Source organism: Camellia sinensis, chromosome 6 (genome assembly GCF_055761805.1).
Source record: "Camellia sinensis isolate YWXY chromosome 6, ASM5576180v1, whole genome shotgun sequence".
NCBI classification, from domain to species: domain Eukaryota; kingdom Viridiplantae; phylum Streptophyta; class Magnoliopsida; order Ericales; family Theaceae; genus Camellia; species Camellia sinensis.
This window is the reverse complement of record NC_138966.1, coordinates 176,709,120-176,735,276: the sequence shown is the minus strand read 5'-3', so window position 1 is coordinate 176,735,276 and position 26,157 is coordinate 176,709,120. Positions and strand designations below refer to the sequence as shown.

Sequence of the window (26,157 nt, the reverse complement as noted above, 5' to 3'; positions counted from 1 at the left end):
TAATTACTCTTGGTTTTATGTGTTTACACATTGTTTAGGGAAAGGCTTGGGTCAAGAAAAAATAAAAATAATTGTGTCTTTTTCTTCAAACATTTCTCCACCTCAAAACTTCTTCTCATGAATATATATATTTATGTTTGGTAATAAAATGAAATAAAAACAAAGAAAACAAAACAAAATACCCGACACAGGGTGCTAACATCATATTTGTTTAACCCATGTTGGTTCGTCCTTCTCTCATTGTAATTTCTTGAAATTGAGTTGCACTTTCCAGGCTACTTTTTGTTTTTTTTCAAAATAAAAAAGTTTGTAGGGCAAATGACGCATGTAGTCCCAAAAATGTAGTTCTTCTGTCAATTTAGTTTTTCTAGTTCTAAATTGCATCAATTTTACCATTGAGTAATTTATATTGCATCAATTTTAACTCCCAAACTATCATTAAACAAGCAAATGGGATACATCTGAAGAAAGAACAGAATTTAAGGCAACAGGGGGGTTGACAACCCAATCAAAAGGTAAAGAGTTTGTGTACAAAGCGTTTGCTATCCAGTGGCTTGCGCCATTGTTGACTAAATCCAATGGGCAAAATAGCACATTCACTATAGAAATTTGACTAAATTCAATAGGCAAAATAGCACATTCACTATTTTTAAAGTGATTAAGGGATTAATATCTAATTTGAAATAACATATTCCCTTTTGAATGGACCATTTGTATGCTCTCCATTTCTGTCAAATTTGTTAAGGAGTTCAATTGCATTAAACTGACACCACATGAAAACTAAAAGGCAAAATTGATAGAGTTGAAATTACATGGACCAAATTGATTCCAAAAGCAAATTATAGAGACCACAAATACAATTTTACCCATAAATATATAAAACTAAACAAGTACATGACAAACAAGTACAGACTTATTAGGTAGAACATGAGCTGCATGAACAGCCTACCAAGTAGCTTTAGTAACAACAAAATAAGAACTTAAACAAGCAAACAAATTAAATATAGTTTTAATGTCTTCCAATAAACCATACAAATTAAAGTCCACATAAGTCTCCAGCCAAAGTAACTTCACCAAATTAAATTAGAACTATATGTGTCAACAAGTGAACACCACACAGATATCCATTGATATATGCTTGAACCATCTAAGAGCTTCCAGACAAGCTCTTTGCCTCTGTCATCAAGGTTGAAGAAGCAGCATAGAAGTAAGACGATATCATCATCCTGCAACAAATTAGCTGTTTGGTAAATGAAATTCCCCAATCTGGATTTTGAACATGAACTCCTAAGTTAAAAAATAAATAAATAAATAAAAAGGAATAAAATCATAGTATACAGCTGCACTGATTTAACAAATTTGATATGCAACTAGAAGAAATGAATTCTTGATTACAAACTCTTTGAACTATTACTTGATTTAAGCTATCAAACCATATCTCGCTTTTCAAATTTTCTTCTGGAGTTGATTTTGACATAACATGAACATATAAAATTCAAACATGACACTACTAATGAATATGAATATGACAGTACTACTAATGAATAAAAACATGACAATACTAATGTGTTAGTACTTATTCAATACCACGCAATAAGGGCAAGTTTCCTCTCCAATTCTAACAAGAGTGAGCATCTTTTCTTCACCCATCATATAAAATTAAAAGATCAGTGTTTAAATTGGGTATGGGTGTCTTATGAAGAATTTTAATACAACCGAGGCTGGTTTCTTCCTTTCTTATTGTAGTTTCTTCAAATAGAGTTGCATTTTCAAGGCTTCATTCAATAATTCCTAGATTAGAAATTTAGCTTCTTTTCCTTGTTCAGTCTTTTTTCTTATTTTCTATCTAACATAAGTACATCTGCAGATTAATAAGCGAAATGCCCGAATTTGAATTTTTGTTAACTCTAACTAATCAATGTGTAAACTTCTCTCAAACTTTTCATAATGGTTTCATAAGTTTCAAAAAGGGATTAAAAGCATTGTATGAAGCTGATTAAAGCAATGGAAGCAACGGGAAATAATGAATCCCTAATATCATTCATTTTTTTGTCACCAAAAGAAAAATTTATTGAAAAACTAGATGAAGTTAAAATGAAGAGCCATGTGCTGCAAGATAACACAGCAAGAGTTGAGAAAATATCAAGTGAATATATGACAATCATCTACCACCACCTCTGTGTCAACACCAGTCCTGTGCATAGAATTTATACCTGCAGTGACAAGAACCTCCCAAACAGCATTGCCTTCAATTCCGTTCACCTGGAATTGATTTGAACATAAGCATACATAAGCTTATAAAATTAAAACATGACAATACTAACGAATAGGAACATTACATTACAAGCTATCAAAAAAAGGAACATTACATTACTAATGATGAATAAAACATGAAAGTACTTATTTAATGCTAGTTGAAAGGGGCAAGGTTTCTCTACAAGTCCAATTCTATTTCAATAAAGCTTTTATTTTTAAGTCCTTAATTTTTATTTTTATTGTTGAGACCTGCTGTCATAATTTTTATGGGTATGCAGCAATTCACAGTGGGAATTGTCATGTAATAAGCAAAATTTTCATCCTAATTTATTACCTAACTAATGCCAAAGCTAACATGTGAATGGAAAAGATAAGATGGTGATAGAAGTTAAACCCCATGTTAAGTTAAGTAGGTCTGTGATCAATATGTAAATGCCACAATCAGAAATTCATCAACATAATTTTCTTTCAATGTAGCAGTCGATAACTTCACCTACAGATTAGAATAAATGTTGAACATACTTTAAAGAGGTAACTAGTTAGTAAATTATTTACTACTGATGATTGGTTTTGTGAAAGTTATGCAGTAGACGTATCATGTATTATCACAAAACCTTGAATGGTTGGCAATTTACAGCAAACAGTGTGATTAGCTATGCAAATAGTTTGAACAAAGAATTTTGTTTATACCATGCTGGTTTTTCCTTCTCGCATTTTATTTTCTTCAAATTGAATTGCACTTTCAAGGGTCCATTTGATAATCCTAGGTTAGATGCAAAGCTCCTTTTTTTTTTACTTTTTCTTTTTCTTTTAATCTACATATATCTCCAGATTAATAAGCAAAATGTTCAGATTCCAATTTTGATTAGCTTTGGCTATGTAATTTGCATACACTTTCGTCAAACTTTTCATTAAAAAGGATTAAAATCATAATAAACAGCTGCAAGAAAGAATGCATCCTCTGATCTCATTCTTTTTTTTTTTTTTTTTTTTTTTTTGTCAACCAAAGAAAATTTTATTGAAACACTAGATGAAGGTCAAACCAGCCTAAGATCAGTCTGGATACATGCCATATCAACCATAGAAATTACATTCATAGATAGAGCAAACCTGACTACTTCATGATCATGGGCCATCTATTTTACAAGATCCTCTAGTATGAACAAAACAACAGTTGAGAAAATACAAAGCAAATATATGACAATCAGTTAGCATATCCTCTATATTAGTACCAGTTCTGAGAGGGAGTTTTTATGTGCATTAGGGCCGAGCTAGGCCAAGGTATAATAATGGGCCGTTCTATGGGCCGTGGTGAAAAAGGGCTTAGTGAAGAGGACTTTGTAGTTAGCTTGGTCCAAGTATGGTAACAGTTACCACGATCGGAGTTGTGATAATTAGCTCGGTCATAGTATTCAGAACCGAGGTGTTTGGGCTTGTTAAGGTGGACCTTGCCCTTTTTAGCTCGGTCAAGACTTGCTGCAGTTAGCTCGGTCTAATAGAGAAAACCGAGGTACAAGTGAACAAAAGCTGAGCTATGTGTTGCATGTGAAGGTGCTGGATTGAGTATGACAAAGAGATATTGTTAGCTCGGTTATAGTGTCATCCCACCGAGGTAAAACCATCTCACTTGGTTTAAACAGTGAGGCGGGTGTTGGAGGATAAATATTATCTTTCAGGAGTGTGATTCCTAAGAGGACTCTACATGGAGGAATAAGAGTCCTACTAGGATTGTGCCACGTGGAACCTATAAAAGCTCACAACATAACCTATGTACAGGTAATACAACTTTGACTTTCGGAATACACAGAGCTTTTGTCTTGTAGAGATATATTTTCTGAGAACCAACACGTGTCCAAGGTGACGCCGACGTGTCAGCCGAGGTGCCACGTGCCCTGTCCGTGACGCCGAGGTGATCTCAGCTAGGCCGAGGTTACCTCCGAAGATATCGGAATCCGGGATAAGCGAATAAGGGACAAGAGTCCTAGAATGAAGAAAGAACTCAAACTGGATAAGGATAAAGCTCTTAGGGAGTTTTATCTTTATCCATTGGAGAGTCCAAGATGAGCATTGAGCTAAAATCTATTGAAGCTAGGCTTCTATTGGGGCTAGGATTGTGTAAACTATAAAAGAGAGGCACCCCCATGGGTCTACGGTATGCAATTTACATTCTGAACAGTGAGTTTAGCACTATTGATTATATTTGAGAGAGATATTGACTTGATCGTCGGAGTTCCCCCGGGTGGACGAACCACCGCCGGAATCTTCTCTTTCTGTTGCAGGTCAGAAAGGTGCCGTCTGTTCTGCCAGTGCTCTCCAGCTGAATACTTAGTTGGCAGTGTGGTTAGAAATTCACTCACACATGTCTATTTGTCTATTTTGCTGACTTAGGCATCGGAGAGGTATCCGGCACACACCCGCCGACTAGCTCACGTTTGTGTTTTCAGGGAGTAAAGCCACGACGTTTGGAGGAGCGCAGACTTGATCAACAGGATTAGACGAGAACATTATTTTGTGCTCGTACAATTGGCGCCGTCTGTGGGAATTCTAGAAAGAGCAAAACCTCTTGATCAAGTTTTCATTTCTAATTGGAAGCAATGGCGCACAATGAAGACTTGTCGCAATCAGCTATTGATGGGCAAACCCCGGAGGGGGGTGGGAGGCGCGAAGGTTTGCCTTCTATCCCTCCTATGGCGGACTTAAAACCCTAGCAACAAAACCCCCAAAGGGATGCAAGGGGAAGGCGGGCTAACAGCCCCCATCGCTCTTAAAGGCCGGAAAGACAGAGGCGGAGGATAGACCCTCAAGTTTTGGAGGATCGCGTGAAGGAGCAGGACGAGTTAATAAGGAGGATGGGGGCAGACATGAAGTCGATGAAGCGCCAAATAAAAGGAAAATGGGTGGCGACAGGAGAGGGGCGCAAAGGCAACACGCCCCCTCGCCACTCGGAGGATCGAGATAGGCGTACCACACCATCGCAAGCAGAAAGTAGGAGCCTTAGAACAGGCGACACTCAATCGAGGACTTCCAGGACTCGTTACTCTAGGTCTGAGAGAACGAGAACTGAGAGGTCATATACTGAGGAAAGCACCTATCGGCCCTCGCACACGCACTAGACGTCATCTAGGCACACGGAGTTGCCTAGATCATCTGACTTACGAACTGTGCTTAAAGAAAGGGCACGATGGAAGGAGGATACCAAGGCACGCGACCCGCGCAGAGTTTTAGCCCTTCAACGGTTGGCCCCTCGGATGCATGGGAGCGTCGAGGTAGGAATGCCAATGCCGCGCCTTGCTTATGAACTAACAAACAAAGCATTAGCAAGGCTACAGAACTCGTCATTCGTTCCAGCAATTGAGAACGCGCCACAACCTTCAGGCTTCCACTAGCCCAAAATTCACCACTTATGAGGGGAAGACAGACCCCTACATGCACTTAAGCCACTTTCGCCAGGTTATGGCAGTATACCGGCGAAACGAGGCTTTAATGTGCATCCTATTTCCATCCAGCCTTGGCGACCTAGGTTTAACCTGGTTTGAAAGGCTACCAGAAGGCAGCATTGCCTCATGGGCGCAATTGGCAGAAGCGTTTATGACCAGATTTAGGATGAACACCAAGACACTAGTGGAGATCGACCAGCTACTCTCTATTGACATAGGCGAAAAAGAGATGTTGAGGTCCTACAACAGTCGCTACTGGGAAACCTTCAACCAGATTGGGGATTGTCCTACGAACCTCGCCATTGCACAATACAAACGGGGCCTGCCAGTCAGTAACAAATTGAGGGGCTCGATTACTATGACGCCCCCTCTCACGATGGAGGCCTTAATGGAGAGAGTGCACCAACATATTTGCGTGAAGGAAGATAGCGCCCGTGCTAAGGCAAAATCTGGCACAACAGCAATGCCAGATAAAAAGACTACAGCAAAAGTCAACACGGTAGAGCAACCTAACAGGAATGGGCGAGGCAGGCAGGCCAACAGAGAGGACCCAGACAAGAGGAGGTTAAGAGTTCGCACTGCCATTACCATAGTGTTCAAAAAACCAATCTACCAGATTCTCAGTGAGATACGCAATGAACCTTTCGTCTGATGGCCAGCTAAGTTGGGAGAAGCGCAAAAAGATTATGACGAGAGGTCCCAGTGCACCTTCTATGATGAAAAGGGGCACCGCACTGAAAATTGCACGCCATTGAGGCAGCATTTGGAGGAGTTAGTAGCAGCTGGGCACCTGGACCAGTACATAGAACAAGGGACACAACCAACCCCCCAGAACCACAACAACCCAAACGGAATGTCGGTCGATGCCCTACCTCAATGCATAATTAACGTAATACATGGAGTATTCGAACCTGAGCGGGTATGTGAGCTCAGGGGGCTGATCAAAAAGGCTGAGCACTTAAGGGAGGTATTAAGTGCACAACCTGCCATCAAGAAGGGGAAAACAGAGGCCACAAATGTCATATCTTTTTCAGACAAAGATTTAGCAAGGATATATTGCCCCCACAATGATGCACTAGTTGTCACTCTACGCGTCAAGAATTTCGACGTCAAACAGATTTTGATCGACCAAGGAAGCTCATGTGAGATAATATATTACGAAGCCTTCAAACAACTGAAACTGGAGGATAAAGACTTGGCACCTACAACATCTCCTTTGATCAGATTCAACTCAATGCCAGAGTGGCCAGTGGGCAAGATAATCCTCCCAGTCAAAGCAGGAACCATGACAAAACAGGTGGAATTCTAGGTATTGAAAGTCCCTTCCACCTACAACATAATCTTGGAGAGGACATGGTTGCACGCCATGCGATCGGTAGCCTCAACCTACCATCAAGTATTGCAGTTTCCCAACGAAGTCGGAGTAATTGAAGAGGTCTTTGGAGACCAAATCATGTCAAAACAGTGCTTCGTCATAGTAAATGGCAGCCGCACTGCAAAAGGGTATGTACAGATGGTGGAAGAGCCCGAGAGCAATGAACTATTTGCGGATGTTGGCAAGGTAGCTGAACAAAAGGTAGTGGAAGACTTGGTACAGGTAAGGATAGATGAAAAAGCCCCAGAAAAGTTCTTTTTGCTCAGCTCGTCTTTGTCCAGCACTGAGAGAATAGAGGTCATGGAATTCTTAACCTCTAACATCGAAGTGTTTGCCTGGACACTGTATGACATGCCTGGCATTGATCCAAACTTCATCTGTCACCAACTGAACGTCCACCCAACTGCCAGGCCAGTTATACAACGCACTCGCAGATCAGCACTCCACCATGCCGAGATAGTGGCGGAAGAAATGGAAAACTTGCTGGAGGCAGGAGCTATCAGAGAAGTGCACTATCCTAGGTGGATCTCCAATACCGTAGTAGTGCCAAAAAAGAACGGAAAATGGCGTGTCTGCGTGGACTACAAAACAGTCAACAAGGCATGCCCAAAGGATAGTTTTCCCCTACCAGGAATAGACCAACTAGTAGACCTGACGACAGGCCACAATCGACTTAGCTTCCTTGATGCGTACAGAGGTTACCATCAGATCGCTATGTATGAACCAGATCAGGAGGTCACATCCTTTACAACGCCTAGAGGATTGTACTGTTACAAGGTCATACCCTTTGGCCTAAAAAACGTAGGGGCAACATTCCAACGAATGGTCACCAAGATGTTTGAACCATTGTTAGGCAGAACAATGGAGGCTTACATAGATGATATGGTGGTCAAAAGCAAGGATAAGAATGACCATCTCAGAGACCTAGGTGAAATATTCCAGATTCTGAAGAAAACAAGTTGCGCCTAAATGCATCCAAGTGTGCATTCGGCGTAAGATCGGGCAAATTCCTAGGCTTCTTGGTGACCAACCGAGGTATAGAAACAGAGCCCTCTCAGATCAAAGCAATCCAGGATCTTGAGAGGCCCAACACAGTCAAAGAGGTGCAGTATCTCACTGGCCTAGCAGCCGCACTCAATCGGTTCATAAGTCGGTCGTCGGACAGATGTCGACCATTCTTTCAAGCATTAAAGGCCAAGTTTGAGTGGGATGAAGAATGCGACCGCGCACTAGAATGCCTAAAAGAGTACATGTTTTCTCCATCGTTGCTAGTAACCCCAATACCTAGAGAAGAGCTCTTTTTGTACCTGGCAGTTTCACAGTACGCAGTCAGCGCAGTGTTGGTCAGAGTGGAAGGAATCCAACACCTGTCCATCTTTTATATTAGCAAGACCTTGCTGGGCGCAGAAACCAGATACTTACCATTGGAAAAACTGGCCTTAGCCTTGATGATGGCCTCAAGGAAGCTGTCGCATTACTTCCACGCCCACACCATAATCGTCCTAACAGCTTTTCCATTAAAAGCTTTGTTTGAGAGGCCAAACTTTTCTGGGCGAATCTTGAAGTGGGCAGTAGAATTGGGACAATTTGATATCAAGTTTCAACCCAGAACCGCAATAAAAACCTAAGCTTTGGTTGACTTTGTGGCAGAATTCACACCAAGAAGTCATCACATCTGCCCAGTTGATTTGACTGGTATAACAGAAAAGGGGATGGAACGTGCTGCAAGAATTACGCAGCCCCCAAAACAAGATGCCCAGCCATATCTCAAGGCATATCGGATTATAGAAAGGGAGGAAGAGGCAAACCAAGCCATTCCCAGTGAGGACTCATAAAAAAGCAGAGATTTGAGGCAGTCTGACAGTGAAGATACAACACCTACAACAGGCATGGACTTGGAAGAAAACATCAGCAACACTCACGACCCCAAGACATCATCCAACCCCTCTACTTGCTGGAAGCTATTCGTTGGAGAGATGTGGAAGCTCTTCGTGGATGGGGCATCCAATAGGCATCGTGCAGGACTTGGCATAGTCCTCATCTCACCAGATGGCCTAGTAGTGGAACAAGCAGTCAACCTTGGCTTCCCAACATCAAACAACGAGGCGGAGTATGAAGCACTCTTAGCAAGCCTAAAATCAGCACTCTTCATGCAGGCCATCGAGCTAATGGTTTACAGTGACTCCCAGCTGGTAGTAAACCAGATTTCAGGTGACTACGAGGCGAAAGATGAGAGGATGGCAAAGTATCAAGAGTTAATCAGAAGGGAAATCATGAAATTCGAAGTAGTGCGGATAGAACAGATCGGCCGAGAAGAAAACAGTAGAGCAGACGAACTAGCAGGCTTTGCTTCGATGGCAGATACATCCATCCCACATCCATTACTGATCGACTTCCTGCCAAGACCAAGCATTGAAGAACCCGAAGTAGTTGAGGTATGTTGTGCCGAACTAGGCCCCTCATGGATGGATCCCATTACATTATTCTTAAAAGACGGCGTCTTACCCGAAGAAAGGAAAGAAGCCAACAAAATAAGAGCAAAGTCATAGCGATTTTGGCTCTCCCCATCAATGGCCTTGTACAAAAAATCCTTCATAGGACCTTACCTGAAATGTGTTCATCCCAGCAAGGTCGAAGCATTCTTGTTCGAGATACACGAAGACGTATGCGGAAGCCACCATGGAGGAAGATCATTGGCCTACAGAGCAATTTCACAAGGATATTGGTGGCCTTAAATGCAAGCAGATTCGGAGAAGTATGTCAAGAAGTGCGAGAAATGTCAGAAGTTCGCACACCAAATACATCAACCAAGCAGAGAGCTTCTACCATTAACTAGCCCGTGGCCCTTTGCGATGTGGGGCTTGAACATAGTAAGACCACTCCCAACGGCACCCAGCAACAGAAAGTTCTTTCTTATAGCAACAGGCTACTTCACAAAGTGGGTGGAGGCAGAAGCACTCGCATCAATAAAAGAGAAAGACGTGAAGAAGTTCGTTTGGTAGAATATCATCACTCGATTCGGCATACCCAAGGCTCTAATATCTGACAACGGCACTCAGTTTGATGGAAAAAATTTTAGAGGCTTTTGTGAGGAGTACAAGATAGAATTCTACAATTCTACACTAGCATACCCCCAAGCAAATGGCCAGGCAGAAGCATCAAACAAAGTCGTCTTGGATGGATTAAAAAAAAGATTGGAGAAAGCAAAAGGCAAGTGGCTGAGGAGCTTCCTCATGTTTTATGGGCTTACTGTACCACACCTCGGCGATCAACTGGAGAAATGCCATTCTCCTTAGCCTACGGCATGGAGGCAGTAATCCCACTGGAAGTCGGCCTCCCCACAATTAGAAGTGAAAATTTTGACCCAGACTTGAATGGAGAAGTCATAACCTTGGAACTTGACCTAGCAGAAGAAAGAAGAGAAAGAGCACTAGTCTACATCGCTTCATATCAGCAAGAGCTATCCAGAAAATATAACAAGGCAGTACATCCGAGGCAATTCAAGATTGGAGATTGGGTACTGCGCAAAGTAATGGGAAACACTCTGGTATCCGGAGATGGCAAGTTAGGACCTAATTGAGAAGGACCGTACAAAGTGGTTGGCTTAGCAGGAAAAGGGGCATATCACTTGTAAGATGGAGACAGCAAGGCCATTTCCAGGCCATGGAATACTGCCAATCTCAAATTATTTTTTTTTAGCTTTTCATTAAAGTACTTGTAGTTTTTCTTTTTCAATAAAACAAGTAGTTCCCTCTTCAGCATAATTCTTTTCTTCTGTAAAAGTTAGTACTAGGGGCAATGAAAGCAGAGTTAGCCAGAAAAACTAACACTTGGCTCTAAGTTGGTAGGAATAACCAACTTTGAGCTCTTTTCAGCCAAGATCAAGATCTAGGCTGAAAAAGTTTGGCAGGAATAACCAAACATTTGGCTCTAGGTTGGCCGGAATAACCAACACTGAGCTCTCTTCAGCCGAGATTAGGATCTGGGCTGAAGAGGTTGGCTGGAAAAACCAACACTTATTTCTCTTCAGCCAAGATCAGGATCTAGACTGAAGAGGTTGGCTGGAAAAACCAACATTTGTTTCTCTTCAGCCAAGATTAGGATCTAGGCTGAAGAGGTTAGCCGGAAAAACCAACACTTGGCTCTAAGTTGGCAGGAATAACCAACTTTAAGCTCTCTTCAGCCAAGATCAGGATCTAGGCTAAAGAAGTTTGGAAGGAATAACCAAACACTTGGCTCTAGGTTGGCCGGAATAACTAACACTAAGCTCTCTTCAACCGGGATAAGGATCTGGACTGAAGAGGTTGGCTGGAAAAACCAACACTTATCTCTCTTCAGCCAAGATCAGGATCTAGCCTGAAGAGTGGTTGGCTGGAATAACCAACTTTTAGTACTCTTCAGCCGAGATAAGGATCTAAGCTAAAGAGTGGTTGGCTGGAATAACCAACGTTGAGTACTCTTCAGCCGAGATAAGGATCTAGGCTAAAGAGGTTGGCAAGCATGACCAAATAGATTACAAAGTTAAGACCGAGATAGATATTTCGGCCAAAAAATGTTATACTTCATGCTAATCAAAGTAGAAAATAAGTGCAGGTATGGAACAGACCGAACAAAAAGAAGAAGATTTCATTCAAAATTCAATTCAAAGGTACAAAAGGTGGGGCCTCAGCCTGGTTACAAATTTCTTACAGTTAGCATCTGAAGAAAAGAAAATACATGATCACGCAAAAAGGTCATCCAAATCAGCATCCAAGTCAACCCGAGCTTCACCAACTGGTAGCCCGGCATTGGCGGGTAGGTCGGTCCCTACCACATCATCAACCACAATGGGCACCAATGGCTCCACCCGAGCTGACTGGGCAGTTTGAAAGCTAGGATCATTGGCAACGACTGGGGCGTTGTTCGGTTCTGGGGATGCCTCTTCCTCTTCAACTTCAAGAAAATTTTGCTGAATAGCATTGGCATACTCCGTCATGTAGCTCGGTATGAAATGTGGAGGAGGGTTCTGGAAGACCTCAGTCTCTTGGCCATGATCGAGCTTCGCCACAGCCACCTTCCATCCACACTTGAAAAATATATCCATGGAAGCTTCGCACTGCAGGATGTAGGTGGCTTCACCTTCCTTGTAACCGCGGTCCTCCGCGCCTTCCATCTTCTTCTCCAGTTCGGCTATCTTGGCGCCTTTTTTCTTCTCGATCTTAGCCAGCTCACGCAAATAATGGTCTTTCAGCTCGGCCAAGGCCTTTTGCTTGTCCCCCTCTGCCGAATTGACTAGCTCGGTGAGTCGGGCGACTTCAGTAGCGAGCCTGGTCATTTTTTTCTTCGCTTCTTGTAGCTCGGCTATCCTGGCGTTGGCATCGGCCACGGCCAGCTGTGCTGTCTTGCGAAACTTCAAAACTCGCTTGTGAGTGATGTGATTCTTTTGCATGGCCTACAAAAGAGGTAGCAGTTATGAACAGAAACCAAGCAAACAGTTGTTGATTAATGGGTGGCAGTTAGGGCAACACTTACCAGCACCATTGACTTAGTGGCCGAACGGATGGCCTTCAGCTCAGTGAGGTGATCGTGGTGCTCCATGTCGGCAGGTAGACACACACTTTTGGTGAGATTGAAAGCGAGCAAGTGGTCCTTGTCTGCTACCACCGAATCGGTGCTGGAAACAGGCCAGTTCTTATATGTTATCTTTGGGGCCCATTCAGAAGGGCTAGCCCCGTCAGAACGCTCGAGTTCTGGGCTCGGTGGCATGTTTTGGGGAAGTATGGGATCTTCTTCATCAACAAGGCGTGGCTTGGTTGAGGAAGTGCGAGCACGCTTACTTGGCCGAGATGATGAGGCCCGGGCTGTTGAAAGGGCTACCACGGCCTCATGTGTTTGGCCAGCTTGTGGTATCTCGGTCTGGTCACCTATGGCTGAAGCCATTGTTTCGGTGATAAGTGCTCTGACAGCTCTCTTCTTAGCCATCTCTTGGTCTTCTATTAGTGGATTTGGTTCTGGTGGTAGTGCTCTGACAGCTCTCTTCTGAACCATAACGTGTTTCATATTTCAATGTTGAGAGAATACCTTCGGGATCCCTTCCATGTGATTGAGCCTACCCGTGTAGTGCTAAGTGATGACTACACTTATGAAGAACAACCTATACAGATTGTAAACAGACGGATCGAGAAGTTGAGGAACAAAGAGATTCCGCTAGTGAAAGTTGACTGGCAAAACCATGGTGGCGTGTATGCCACTTGGGAGAGGGAAGATGATATGATGAAGAGATATCCTGAACTATTCCCACTGAATCCTGTTCTCTTCCTAATCCACAGAGGATAACTGTTGTGTAAAAATAAATTTGTTCTTCCTAATTTATTGTATAACTAATTCTAGAGCTATGTTAAAGGAAAAGATAAGATGTAGATTTAAAAGTTAAATCCCATGTTAGTTAAGAAATTCACTAACACAATTTTTTTCCCCTTTCATTGCAGCAGTTGATAACTTCATCTATTTAGCATTTCATGGTGAGAAATAAATACTAAGACTAAGAGAGAGATAAATAGATGTCTTGAGAGTAATTCTAGAGACTAAAAATTTAGACAGAAAAATACCATCAAAAATATCGTGTGGTGTAGATATAATTATATTATGAATTCTAGTATAGGACTTGGGAATAATAAGCAATTAAAAATAAATGAGATGTAGGTATAAATTTTCAAATATATATGAAACAAGTCTATTCCCAACAGAAGAACAGTTGCACGTAAATATTTTTCAAGAGAAAAAGTTATTGGCATATGTAGACAAGGGGGAAAAAATGAGACAAAGAGGGAGAGAGATGGGTGGAAGAAGTACTGATCTTTACTCTCCTCTGCTTCTGAAAAATTCTAGGAAAAATAATCAATAAGTCCTATTTTGTTTTCAAGATTATATGTACAATTAAATCTTATTTTTTATAACATATTTTCAAAATATTTATTACTCCATAATGGTGGATGTTATCACAATTTTATTCATAATTTAATATGAAAATATCTTTAATCTAAGTAAAATAATATTTTTAATTGTAAAAATTATGATATTGTCTTAAAAAAATCATAACTCACAATGAAAAAATTATCAAAAAGTGCTATTTTATTTTGAAAATTATTATTGAGTTATATCAAATTATGAACAAAGAATTTCATAAATAATTTTAATTTATTAGAAATTTTATAATTAAATTATTTTTAATTGTTCAAATTAAATGATTTCTAATAAACAAAATTATAAGTATAAGATTAATAATTTTTACAATTAAAATTTAAAATTTTATTTAAGTTAAATTTATTTATAAAATTGTTGTTCATATTAAATAGGAAGGGTAAAATTGGAATAAGACGTCATTATAGAATAATGAATCTTGTGGGAACCTTTTATTATAAATAAGACTTAGTTATTTATATTAAAACTTGATACAACCCATGAGTAATTTCAAAAGTAAAATAAAATTTATTGATTACTTTTCTAAAATTCTTCTATTTTCTTGTTTTTGTCAGTTTATTTTAATATGAAAGATTAAGGCCAAGTTTGGCTACAAAGAAAAAAGTGCACTTATTTCATCTTTTTATTTTTTTTGTGTCACATCAACCAACATCTGCTCTCTACTTTTTCTACACATAATACAAAAAAAGTAAAAAAGTGCACTTATTTAGTATTTCCAAACTAGACCTAAATACAAAAAATGTGGTACATTAGAATTCTTACTGCTCCCTTTTGGATTCATTCATCTAGAAAAAGGAATTGTTTTACTTACCACCAATACGAATGGAAGGGATGTGGCTAATTTTGTGAAAATCCTCTCCTTCTTGGCCATCGACCACTCGAAGCTTGTCGTTGAATGCTTTAGGCATCCAGTCAATCTCCAATTCCTGGAGGGTAGGGATGAATCTCAATCCATTCGGAAGCATCTTCAATTTCTTGCAGGATTCAATCTCTAGAGAATAAAGTGTAGGCATGGCTCCGTCATCCACCCTCCATTCCTCAATTCCTAAACCCGAAAGCAATAGTCTCTTGAGATGAGGAAAACCATGAGCAGAGCAAACCATTTCCTTTCCTACAAAGGCATTATTATCTAACCATAGAATCCTTAAGTTAGGCAGCTTCTCCAGTGTTGCCATTGGGTCTTCCTTAAGTTCAGAGTCACACAGCCTTAAATAGGTGAGGCTTTGGCATAATAACTGGTGTTCGTATTGTGGTAACTTGCCTATAATCCCATCTATACGCAATCGACCAAGGCAAACACACCCAAGCAGTTTTCTCAGGCTGCTTAATCCATCTTCTGAACACAAATCACAATTTCGAATATTAATGGATGTGTGCTGTAGTCGATGGTTGCCGTTAAGGATGTAGTTATTGACCATTGTTAGGTCCTCAAGCTTTCCCTCTACGCATACTTTCTCCAATCTCCGGAGATTGGTTAATTTGAAGAGATCTCTAACATCAACCTTATCTGAATCCAAGTTTTCTAGCGTCTCCAGCTTCTTCAAACCATCTACTCGTAGTTTGCCTTCTGTACAAAAGCAACCAAACGAAGGAAGATAAAGATGTACCAATCCTTCCATCTTCCATAACACATTTGGAACAGTGATCATATAGGAGCTTGTTCGTAAATCAAGGGTTTGCAAGTGTCTAAGGTTGCCTATTGATGATGGCAACTTTGTGAATGCACTCCTATATAGACCCAAGTACCTCAAAAGGATTAGGTTTCCTATTTCTTTTGGTAACTCTTTTGTTCCTTCTCTATGGTCAAATGAATTTCCATTGAAATTTATAACTCTAAGAAATTTGGATTCTTTGGAGAAACGGGTCAATGGTTCTCCAAACGGATAATCACAAATCAATGCTTCTCCAAACGGATAATCACAATCATCACCTCTGAAGAATAAAATTGTCCGAATATGCCGAGCACTATTCTTCTTATCTAGATTCATGACAAGTCTGTGTATTTTACTGCAAGTGTTACCACCAATTGATGTTACCATGGATGAAGAAGAGGGATGCTCTTGCTGATTTATATGCCCACATTTAATGACCTGATGAAAATTTTCCTCTTTTGCCTTTGACAAACATAAATCTCTCATGAGATCATGAAGTCGACAACATCGAAACCCTCTGCCTTCTCTAATTATTGAATACTCCTCTGGCTCCATTTCCACTTGAACCATGCACCTTTGTGCTAGTTCACCCATGTAACGTTCGGCCACATCCATCATGGTTTCGTCTTCTCCTCTTTCTTCTTGGGATATGAAGCCTTCAGCCATCCACAATTGATATAGTCTCTCTGCATCGATGTCGAAATCCTCAGGATAATTGCCCAAATAAAGGAAACATGCCTTGAGCTGATATGGTAAGTCTTGGTAACTCAAAGCTAACACATCCAATACTCTTCCATCTTGTCCTCCTCCTCCTCTCATGTATTCTCCTCTTTTTGAATAAGAATTGAAATTTTGTTGCACTTTCTGCCAATGGCTCAAGGTCAAGTTTGTTCCTAGAAGTCCTCCAAGTACTACAATGGCTAGTGGTAAGCCCCCACATTTTTCAACCATTTCTTTTCCAAACTTCTCCATCACTGTGTCAACTTTGAATTCTGCAACGGACCAAAGTGTAAATTTATCAATGCACAGAAGACCTCTTGTCTCAGTTGGACAAACACAAGTATGCTAGTTTGTGTTATGCACTCTGAAAGAATTTGCAAAAATGTTTTACATTACACTGATGAAGACTTTTTATTGTCTGTTGTTATGTTATGTTATGTTTAAAATTCTTGAAATAATCTACCAACTTGTCATTTAGGCCAAGTTTGGCAAAACTAAAAAAGTGCACTTTTTGTCTTTTTGGACTAAAAAATTGAGGTTGAAAATATGGATGTTTGGGTTAACTTTTTGACTTTTTATTGAAAAATGTGTAATAAAAAATTGTAAAAATTGATTTGTAGGGAAAATTTTGAATTGGGAGTTGTGCAGCCGTAATTGTTGACTTTTGGTGAATAGTGTTAACTTTTTAGCTTTTTGAGTAACTTTTTGACTTTTTGGCTTTTTTGGATCTTCCCAAACTTGGCCTTAATGTCTTGGAATAAATACCACGGCATATTAAACTAATAAACAAGAGAATAAATCACAACCATATGAAACAATTTATCATCCATGATTTCAAGAAAAGAATAGTAAAAAATTATATGCCCACAAAAATGAAAGAACTAAACATTTTTGTTGTAGTTTTGCCTTGAATGTGGTTGCGTGAGACTAGAAACTTGAAGAATCATTTTCATATCATTGTCTACTCTTTTTCTTTTTATTTCGTGGTTCCAATTCAAAATTTCTAGCAAAATTATGTTATGTGTCACCACTTCTATTTCAAGATTTGTCGTGTAGTCTAAATTCAAGAAAATCTATGAACATAGCATTAATTAGGTAAAAATGAGAATTAAAACAATAGTAGAAATATATAGATCTTGTAAAAAAAAGGTAAAGTGCTATTGAACTAGAAAAGCGAAGCATGATAGCATATTATAGTAGCAGTGTAATAGTAATTGGATATGGAGTTAGATCACAAAATATTTGAAATTTCACAACAAACTAACTTGTCGTATCTATTTTTGAGAAAGCTTTTTTCTCAAATAACTTCCAGCTCTCTTGCTTACTTAAACACTTGTGGTTGAGGATGAAACCACTTGGATCCACAAATGTTACTTTCAGCTAGGGATGGCAATGGATAACCTACTTTATGAGTATTCATGGAGACCCAATTCAAATATATGAGTTTTTGTCTTTTTTCTTATCCGTCGAGTAGGGTAAGTGATATTCTTTAAATATCTACAGGGGATGGGTCGGGGATGGGTACCCACTAATTTCCCCATATGTCTTGTTTTTTTTTTTTGATTTTTTTTTTTTGAAGATTCACAACCAAAGCTAAATATACATTTAACCTTTTTTTTTTTAATTAAAGATTCACAACCAAAAGCTAAATATACATTCAATCTTTTTTCTTTTTTTTTCTTTTTTTTTTTAAGGTTTACAACCAATTTTTTTATTTTTTTTTAATTTTTTTTAAGATTCACAACCAAAACTAAATATACATTCAATCTTATTTTATTTTATTTGGCTTAACAACAAAATCAAATACACATTAATTAACATTGTCACATTATTCTTGTCAAATTTTTTGTATATCTAGAATTTTTAAAATTTATTTCGAAAAATTCAATCTTAACCAAAGCTAAATATACATTCAATTTATTTTTTATTTTTTTTAATTTTAAAATTCACAACCAAAACTAAATATACATTCAATCTTATTTTATTTTATTTGGCTCAATGACAAAATCAAATACACATTAATTAATATTATCACATTATTCTTGTCAAATTTTATGTATATATAGATTTTTTAAAATTCTATGTATATCTAGATTGAATGTATATTTAGCTTTGGTTGTGAATCTTAAAAAAAAAAAATGGTTGTGAACCTTAAAAAATAAATAAATAAAAAATAAAAAGAGATTGAATGTATATTTAGTTTTGGTTGTGAATCTTACTAAAAAATATAAAAAATAAAAAAAAATTGAATGTATATTTAGCTTTGGTTGTGAATCTTAAAAAAATAAAATAAAAAAATTGAATGTATATTTAACTTTGGTTAAGATTGAATTTTTTGAAATAAATTTTAAAAATTCTAGATATACAGAAATTTGACAAGAATAATGTGACAATGTTAATTAATGTGTATTTGATTTTGTTGTTAAGCCAAATAAAATAAAATAAGATTGAATATATATTTAGCTTTGGTTGTGAATCTTAAAAAAAAAAAAAATAGTTGTGAACCTTAAAAAATAAATAAATAAAAAATAAAAAGAGATTGAATGTATATTTAGTTTTGGTTGTGAATCTTACTAAAAAAAAAAATTTTGAATGTATATTTAACTTTGGTTGTGAATCTTAAATAAAAAAAATTAAAAATTAAAAATTAAAAAAAAAAAGAAAGGGTCAAGTTGGGTTGGGGAATATCCAAACTCATTAGGAGATGAGGAGGGTAGTACCCATAGGGAATGGGGAATAGGGACTGAGGACTGGGGAAAAATAATTATAAGAGAATGAGGATGAAAAATTAATATCCACCCCATTAACTCCCATTGCCATCCCTACTTCCAGCTCTCTTGCGTACTTAATCATTTTTATGAAAATTATGTTTATGTATTCTCAAAAGTTACTTGAATTTGTTTTCAAAGTGTGGGCTATTTTGTAATACATGCATGCGTTGATGACATATAATTTAAAGATTGTAGTACACATCTCTAAAAAAAAAAAAAGTACATATCGGATGTATTTTTGTAATTACACCACAATAATTCAATAAAAAAAATGACATTGTGACACAAAAGCTGGGAATGTGAACTTTATACTTTTGATCAATAAAACTTAATAAAGCATTATGATATTTTTAAATCATGTAATAAAAGTGTCAACATCCATACTTGAATACACCGAAGTTGCAAAAATAATCTAATAAAAATTGTTAACCATTCACAAATCAAAATCTTAAACATATTTCTATTCTAGTTGTTCTCACCTTCTTTGGCCTCGTTTGGTGTAACTATTAAAACAACTTATAGATTATAACTTAACAGATTATAACTTATGACTTTAATCAGAAGTTGTTAATCTGTTTGGTGTAACTGTTGGATTATAGATTTAAGTTGCTGAGTAGTGTTTGTTAAATAAGCTGTGAAATAGTTTTTTCAATTAATTTTTATTTTTTTTTTGTCTACATTTCTCATAAAAAATAATAATAATAATCTATAGTCCATTTGAGTCTTTTTCTATTTTTAAAAAAATAAAAAATAAAAAAATTTAAGAGTATAACCATAAATTAACATGTCCACAGCAGAAGTTGATAAGTAAAGGGTGAGCAGCTTCTCAGAATCAACTTTTTTGAGTTAAAATAAGCTGTTAGAATCAGAAACTGTTTGAAATAAGTTTAACCAAACAGTCCAAAATAACTTTTTCAAAGTTAAAAGCCATAAGTTGATTCTGAAAAGCTGAAATAAACACTCCCTTTGTGTAGTAGTTAGAACAAGTAATGCTTGAGAGAGAAGAAAGAATATGTACGTCTCCGTATTATGGGAAGATACGGCAGGCCAGTTCCAGCAGGTTAAAGGAACTAATCATTTTATGATTGTTATGTAAATATCCCAAAAAAAAAAAAGAAAAAAAGAAAAAAAAAAAAAGGAGAAAGGAAAAAGAAAGAAATGTTTTTTTGTTTAAAATTAAGGGTTAAGGAAAATGCATGAGACCCCCAGTGGGGGTACTGGGGTCTCTCCTGATTGGTCTAATTTTTTTTTTTTTTTTTTTTGGTTTTCATCCATTGCCAGCCCCCCACGTGGAGGTGGGGGTGCTGGGGGTCCTTCCCTGCTGGGGTCTCTAGCAGGGCCGAAGGGTTAATTACATGTTTTTATCTCCAAAGTAGGAGTCTTGCGTCATTTTGCTCTCCAATGTTTGAATTGTGCCAATTTAAGGCTCATATTTTAAATACAAAAAATGTAATTAAGCCTTAAATTAATATAATGATATGCATACCATGTGTTTAATCCTGCATGGAATGAGATTTATAGCCACGGACTTAGCACGGACCAAAAAATTGTTACACCTCTCTGTGTTTGATCTGTTTTTCAGAAGAAGTTTTGACTACAAACATCTTGAGTTATTGCATCTCTTTAACAAATTAAGCTTTACAGAAAGAAAAACTTATTTAAGAGAAAAAAATAGTAGAAATTATATGCCCACTAAAATTATAGAAATAAACATTCTTGTTGACAAAGTGTCGACAATTTTAGAAACATTATATGTTATGTTTTGTGTCGCCACTTTTATTTTAAAATTTGTGGTGGCGTCTGAATTAACGGAAATGTATGAACATAGCACTATGTTAAAGTGAAAAATTAACACTACACTAGTAAAAATATTTAGATATTCTGGAGCATTTTGTTAGGATCGGGGATCCCGCCCAAGACCTTATAGAAATCATACCAAGCAGAAAAACACACCCACACAGAAGGAGACACCATATTTAACGTGGTTCGGCCTTAAAGCCTACGTCCACGGGAGAGTAACCGGTTATCACTATAACAATGGAGAGATTACAGAAAAATTACAATAGAGGAGGAGCTCACACTCTCCTCACTTAGCCACTCACCCGTCTCCCTCGCTCACACCGAGAGAGACGGTCTCTCCGCCTCATATCTCTCACTCTCTTTGTTGTTCTCTCTTACGGTTCTCACACTTTCAACTCTCCTCTCGACCACCATTTATACACATTGGAGGAGAGGTGTGATTGGTCACCACCTACCCCTATGATGGCTCCTCTCTCATCATTGTCAACAATGGTGGCTTCTCCTCAATTGTCGACAATGGTGGCTTGTCCACATTTCTTGCCAACCAATTGTCAACCATGGTAGCTGCCTCTCCACATGGGTGAATTCAACAAATCACTCCCTTCACCCATGTAAGGTAATCCACAGCACATACTGCCGCTAATCTTGTTACGCCCAAATTTCAGCATAGTCTGCAACTTCTCACTAAGATGCTTGCACCCCCTGAAGCTAGAGATTATACACCAGAGATATAAGAGGAGGAGGGAATCCTACATCCTCAACTCAACTCCCACCACTCTCTGATTTGGAGAGAGTCTCTGCTCCTATCTCCCACAGATCTCTTCCACGCTTCCTGTCTCGGATGCCTTCACCTGCTATGCTTGAACTTGCGGAACCAAGATACCCTACACCCCCTGATTGGATGTCCTGCACCCCCTGCTGGGATGCCCTTGACTGTCATGCCTTATCTCACAGGACCAGTCATAGGAGCAATAGAAAACTCGTTGTTTATCCCATCAACGTCCTCGGTCTTCTTTGTTCGGAGATTTTCCTCTGAACTATCAGCCTTTGCCCTCTGCACTTCTGAACAACCTCCTAGCGTTTCCACATACGCTTGTTGTCTATGCCTTTGTAATCCCTTATTTGCTGTCCAGTAGATTGATGGTTGACAGTAGCTCCATCTGTCAAAGCATTGTCAGCTATGCAATTCCTTGCATAGTGCTCGCACTTATGGCTTTTGGTTTCCTTGCGTCGAGCTCGCTTGAGAGATCTGCATTAACTCTATCATTCGCTGCCATGGAACCAAAGAAACCACCATAGAGAAAAAGACTTGCCACTCTTTGGCACGCACTCTTGTGTTTTATCCGTCTCAATTTATTTGTCTGGAAGTTCCTGTGAATTGTCAACAACCCGTTGCTACACACTCTTCTCGCACCTCTGTACGACACTCTAGCGTACCTTTGCACTACTGCACGTCTGCATTTGTGCTTCTGCACTTAGTATGTTCCTCTGCAACTATTGTTCTACATGTCCACCATTCTTCGGTACCTACTCGTATACAGTAGCTCCAACAGCCACAGCATTTCCTTGAGCCTGTACTTGCTGCCAAATCATCTATCCGTCGATGAATGGTCTTCTCTTCTGATAGAACCAGATCTTCCAATGAACTCTGAAGATAATCATCTCTGCAATCCTCTGATCGCGCTCGACCAATCCTGATCTCCCTTGATCTGCCATTTGATCAAGCTTGATCTTCTTTGGTCTCCAATGATCTATCTCGATCTGTATCTGGTTGTCCAATCTGGTTAGAATTTGCCCATTCTAACCTCTTTAGTGAATCCGCAACGTTCCATAATATCCAGCAACCTTCTTTCCACTATTGAAGATGACAAACTCCCATGTTTTGACAATCTTTCAAAACCGTTTAGAATTTCACTATTCTGATCTCGTGGTTGCGTCCGGAATGGTCTGTTTAGCTAAGACCAACCTTCGCTGCACTTTCCGGGGACCTCACTGAAAACCATCCCCGAAAGTTGGGCCACATCACAATTTTCTGAAAATTCTGGGCCAAATTGCAATTTTCAAAAGTTCAGGGAATATTCTGTGTGCCAATAGAATATTTCATCCACTGCACCTCATGCCGTCTGTCACATTGATCTTCCTTCTTTTTACAGAAACTCCTATTCCAAAATCTGACCGTACGGATGTGTGCAGAATACTCCAAATAGTTGGAAAGCACTATTGGATTGGCAGAAACGAACTCCAAATGACTTAGATCAGCCAAAACATTTTGTACGCCTCAGATCTGCAGCTACACCTTAGCCGCGTTGCACCGGATAACTCCTCTAGTTCGGCTGACATCAACCGCTGACGGCGCGGCTTGGTCAACAATTGGTCAACGACTCTGGCTTGGCTTGGCAGCTCGGATCCGACTCGGCTTAGTGGCTCCGGTCAACAGCTAGGTCAACATCTTGGTCGACTTCAGTCAACGGCTCGATGACGTCACGCTGACATCATACCCACACCCCTTCCCACTCGTCTTCTTCCTTCGTCGCGCGTGGGCCGCGTACACGCGAGTGAGATTACGTACCGGATCCGCTTCACGGTGCGTGGGGCGCGTGATGAGACTAGGCTTCACGTGCCGTCTTCAGGGGGTGCGTGAGGGCGCATCCGTGCTCTTCTGGTGGTCTGCTTTGCATTTCTAAACTCCTGTCGTCGAGCCCTTGCTCCTGGTATGCTCAAAACTTGATTTTGAGCAACTTGATTTCTGGGCAGTTTCGAAAATCACATTGTTTTTGTTTCGAAACGCCACTGACAAGGCTCTGATACCACTTGTTGGGATCGGGGATCCCGCCCAAGACCTTATAGAAATCATACCAAGCAGAAAAACACACTCACACATAAGGAGACACCATATTTAACATGGTTTGGCCTTAAAGCTTACGTCCACGGGAGAGTAACCGATTATCACTATAACAATAGAGAGTTTACAGAAAGATTACAGTAGATGGGGAGTTCACACTCTCCTCATTCAGCCACTCACCTGTCTCCCTTGCTCACACCGAAAGAGACGGTCTCTCCACCTCACATCTCTCACTCTCTTTGTTGTTCTCTCTCACGGTTCTCACACTTTCAACTCTCCTCTCAACCTCCATTTATACACATTGGAGGAGAGGTGTGATTGGTCACCCCTACCCCTATGATGGCTCATCTCTCATCATTGTCAACAATGGTGGCTTCTCCTCAATTGTCAACAATGGTGGCTTGCCCACATTTTTTGCCAACCAATTGTCAACCATGGTAACTGCCTCTCTACATGGGTGAATTCAACACATTTTGGCAGTATTGGTAAAAAGCCAGATTTTTTGCTTTTTAGCTTTTTTTAGTAAAAAATAATCAACTTTTTTACTCAAAAGAACCCAATTTTTTGCCAAAAAAGTCAGTTTTTATCAACTTCTCAAAACACTCTAAAAGGAAAATATTTGGTGGTTCGAATGGCTCGAATGTGTCAAAACGACGTCATTTTAAATGTTTTGAACCATTCAAATTATGATTTTTTGAGCCAGCTATCATTGTTGATTCTAAAAAGAGAGGTGTTTTTTTACTACAAAAACAGGGCAGGATAGCATATTATGGGAATAGTGTAATAATGGATGTAGAGTTGAGCCACAAAATTATATTTGAAATTTCACAACTAACCTGTAGTATTTGTTTTCGAGAAAGCCTTTTTTTCGAATAACTTCCAGCTCTTGTCCGGGCTTAAACACTCGGGTTCAAGGACGAAACCACTTGGATCCATAGATGTTACTACCTCTTTATTACGAGTAGTAACGATTATTTTGCTACCCTTAGGATTTCCTTTAGGAAATGCCGGTGATAAGCACTCCCAAGCATGTGATGACCAAATGTCATCAAGAACAACTAAGCATTTTTTCTCTTGTTGAACTTGATAGAGTAACTTCACTAACTGGTCATCTATCATAGTCACAATCTGCCCACTTTTCTCTGGAATGAGTTTAGTTAGGATCCTTTGCAGAACATCTTTTCGTTCCCATTGTTGTGATATTGAGACCCAAGCAAAGGCTTCAAAATTGCCCTTAACGTCTTGGTGATGGTAAACTTTCCTAGCAAGGGTAGTCTTTCCCAAACCCCCCATACCGCAAATTGAAACAACCTTACGGTGTTTGGCTTCTTCTCTCACCAATTGATCCACCAGTGTCTTTATGTCTAGCTCAAAACCAATAAAATCTTCATCTTCAACATGGGAATAAGTCCGTCGTAACTGAAATTGCCTTTGAAGAGCAGAACTTGGACCTTCTCTTTCAGGGGCCATAGCAATTAGGCCATAAGTTGGAAATGTTGCAGTAAGCTCAGTGATCTTGCTTTTAATCCTTCTAATTTCAGAGCCAATCTTGCGCCGAGCTATGAGTTCATTGAAGATGCGAGTAGATCTCGTGATGAAGTTTCGAAAGCCTTGCCTTCTCCTCGGCTCAACCTCTACTATAAAAGTCGCTATCAGATCCTCTGCATCATAAGCAATTTCTCTGATTTCCGCAACCAAATTACGGATAATCTCATTTTCTACTTGTTTTGCATCTGCAACTTTTAAAAAACATTGCATCCGCCTTAACTCTCTCACCAAACCTTCAACTTGATCGCGAACTCCGTATAAAAGGTTTGCTTCTTGAATCATCAAATCAGCAATCCATCTGGCCGCAAAAGAGACAACAGCCTGAGCCATATTTCTTGAGCTTCCGGTGCGTCTGAGAGCTTTCTAACTTTGATTGATAGAAGCACGAACCTGTAGAACTTGCTAATAAACAAATAACACAAATCAGCGATCCATTTAACTGAAATTTTTCTTTGGGTCCAGACAGTGGTTGAACTCTCAACAATCAAAGCACACTTTCTTGGAAGGCTGCTGGCCCAGCAGTGTCCTCATTTTCGTCAAGAGATGAAGTCAATGGTCATTGTCTTTACCCTATGGTTATTACGTCATTGTCTCTACCCTATGGTTATTACCATAGACGAACTTGGGGGATGCTTAGGCCAAGTTTGGGAAGATCCAAAAAAGCCAAAAAGCCAAAAAGTTACTCAAAAAGCTAAAAAGTTAACACTATTCACCAAAAGTCAACAATTACGGCTGCACAACTCCCAATTCAAATTTTTCCCTACAAATCAATTTTTACAATTTTTTATTACACATT

The 26,157-nt window shown here is 39.1% G+C and overlaps 2 protein-coding genes across 2 annotated transcripts; both read right to left on the bottom strand.

Moving 5' to 3' along the window:
- Nucleotides 1-839: 839 nt before the first annotated feature.
- LOC114279591 (putative disease resistance protein At1g50180) lies at nt 840-25,944 on the bottom strand. The gene is made up of 4 exons (XM_082875516.1): nt 24,650-25,944; nt 14,840-16,672; nt 2,214-2,262; nt 840-1,226 (listed from the first exon to the last, which is right to left on the bottom strand). Exons 1-3 carry the CDS (start codon nt 25,689-25,691, stop codon nt 2,249-2,251), a joined length of 2,889 nt encoding a protein of 962 aa, XP_082731642.1. The 5' UTR covers nt 25,692-25,944; the 3' UTR covers nt 840-1,226; nt 2,214-2,248.
- On the bottom strand, nt 2,269-14,829 carry LOC114283977 (uncharacterized). Its single transcript, XM_028226854.2, has 2 exons — nt 12,580-14,829; nt 2,269-12,499 (listed from the first exon to the last, which is right to left on the bottom strand). The coding sequence occupies exons 1-2, from the start codon at nt 13,105-13,107 to the stop codon at nt 11,789-11,791; spliced, it is 1,239 nt and encodes a 412-aa protein (XP_028082655.2). The 5' UTR covers nt 13,108-14,829; the 3' UTR covers nt 2,269-11,788.
- Nucleotides 25,945-26,157: the final 213 nt, after the last annotated feature.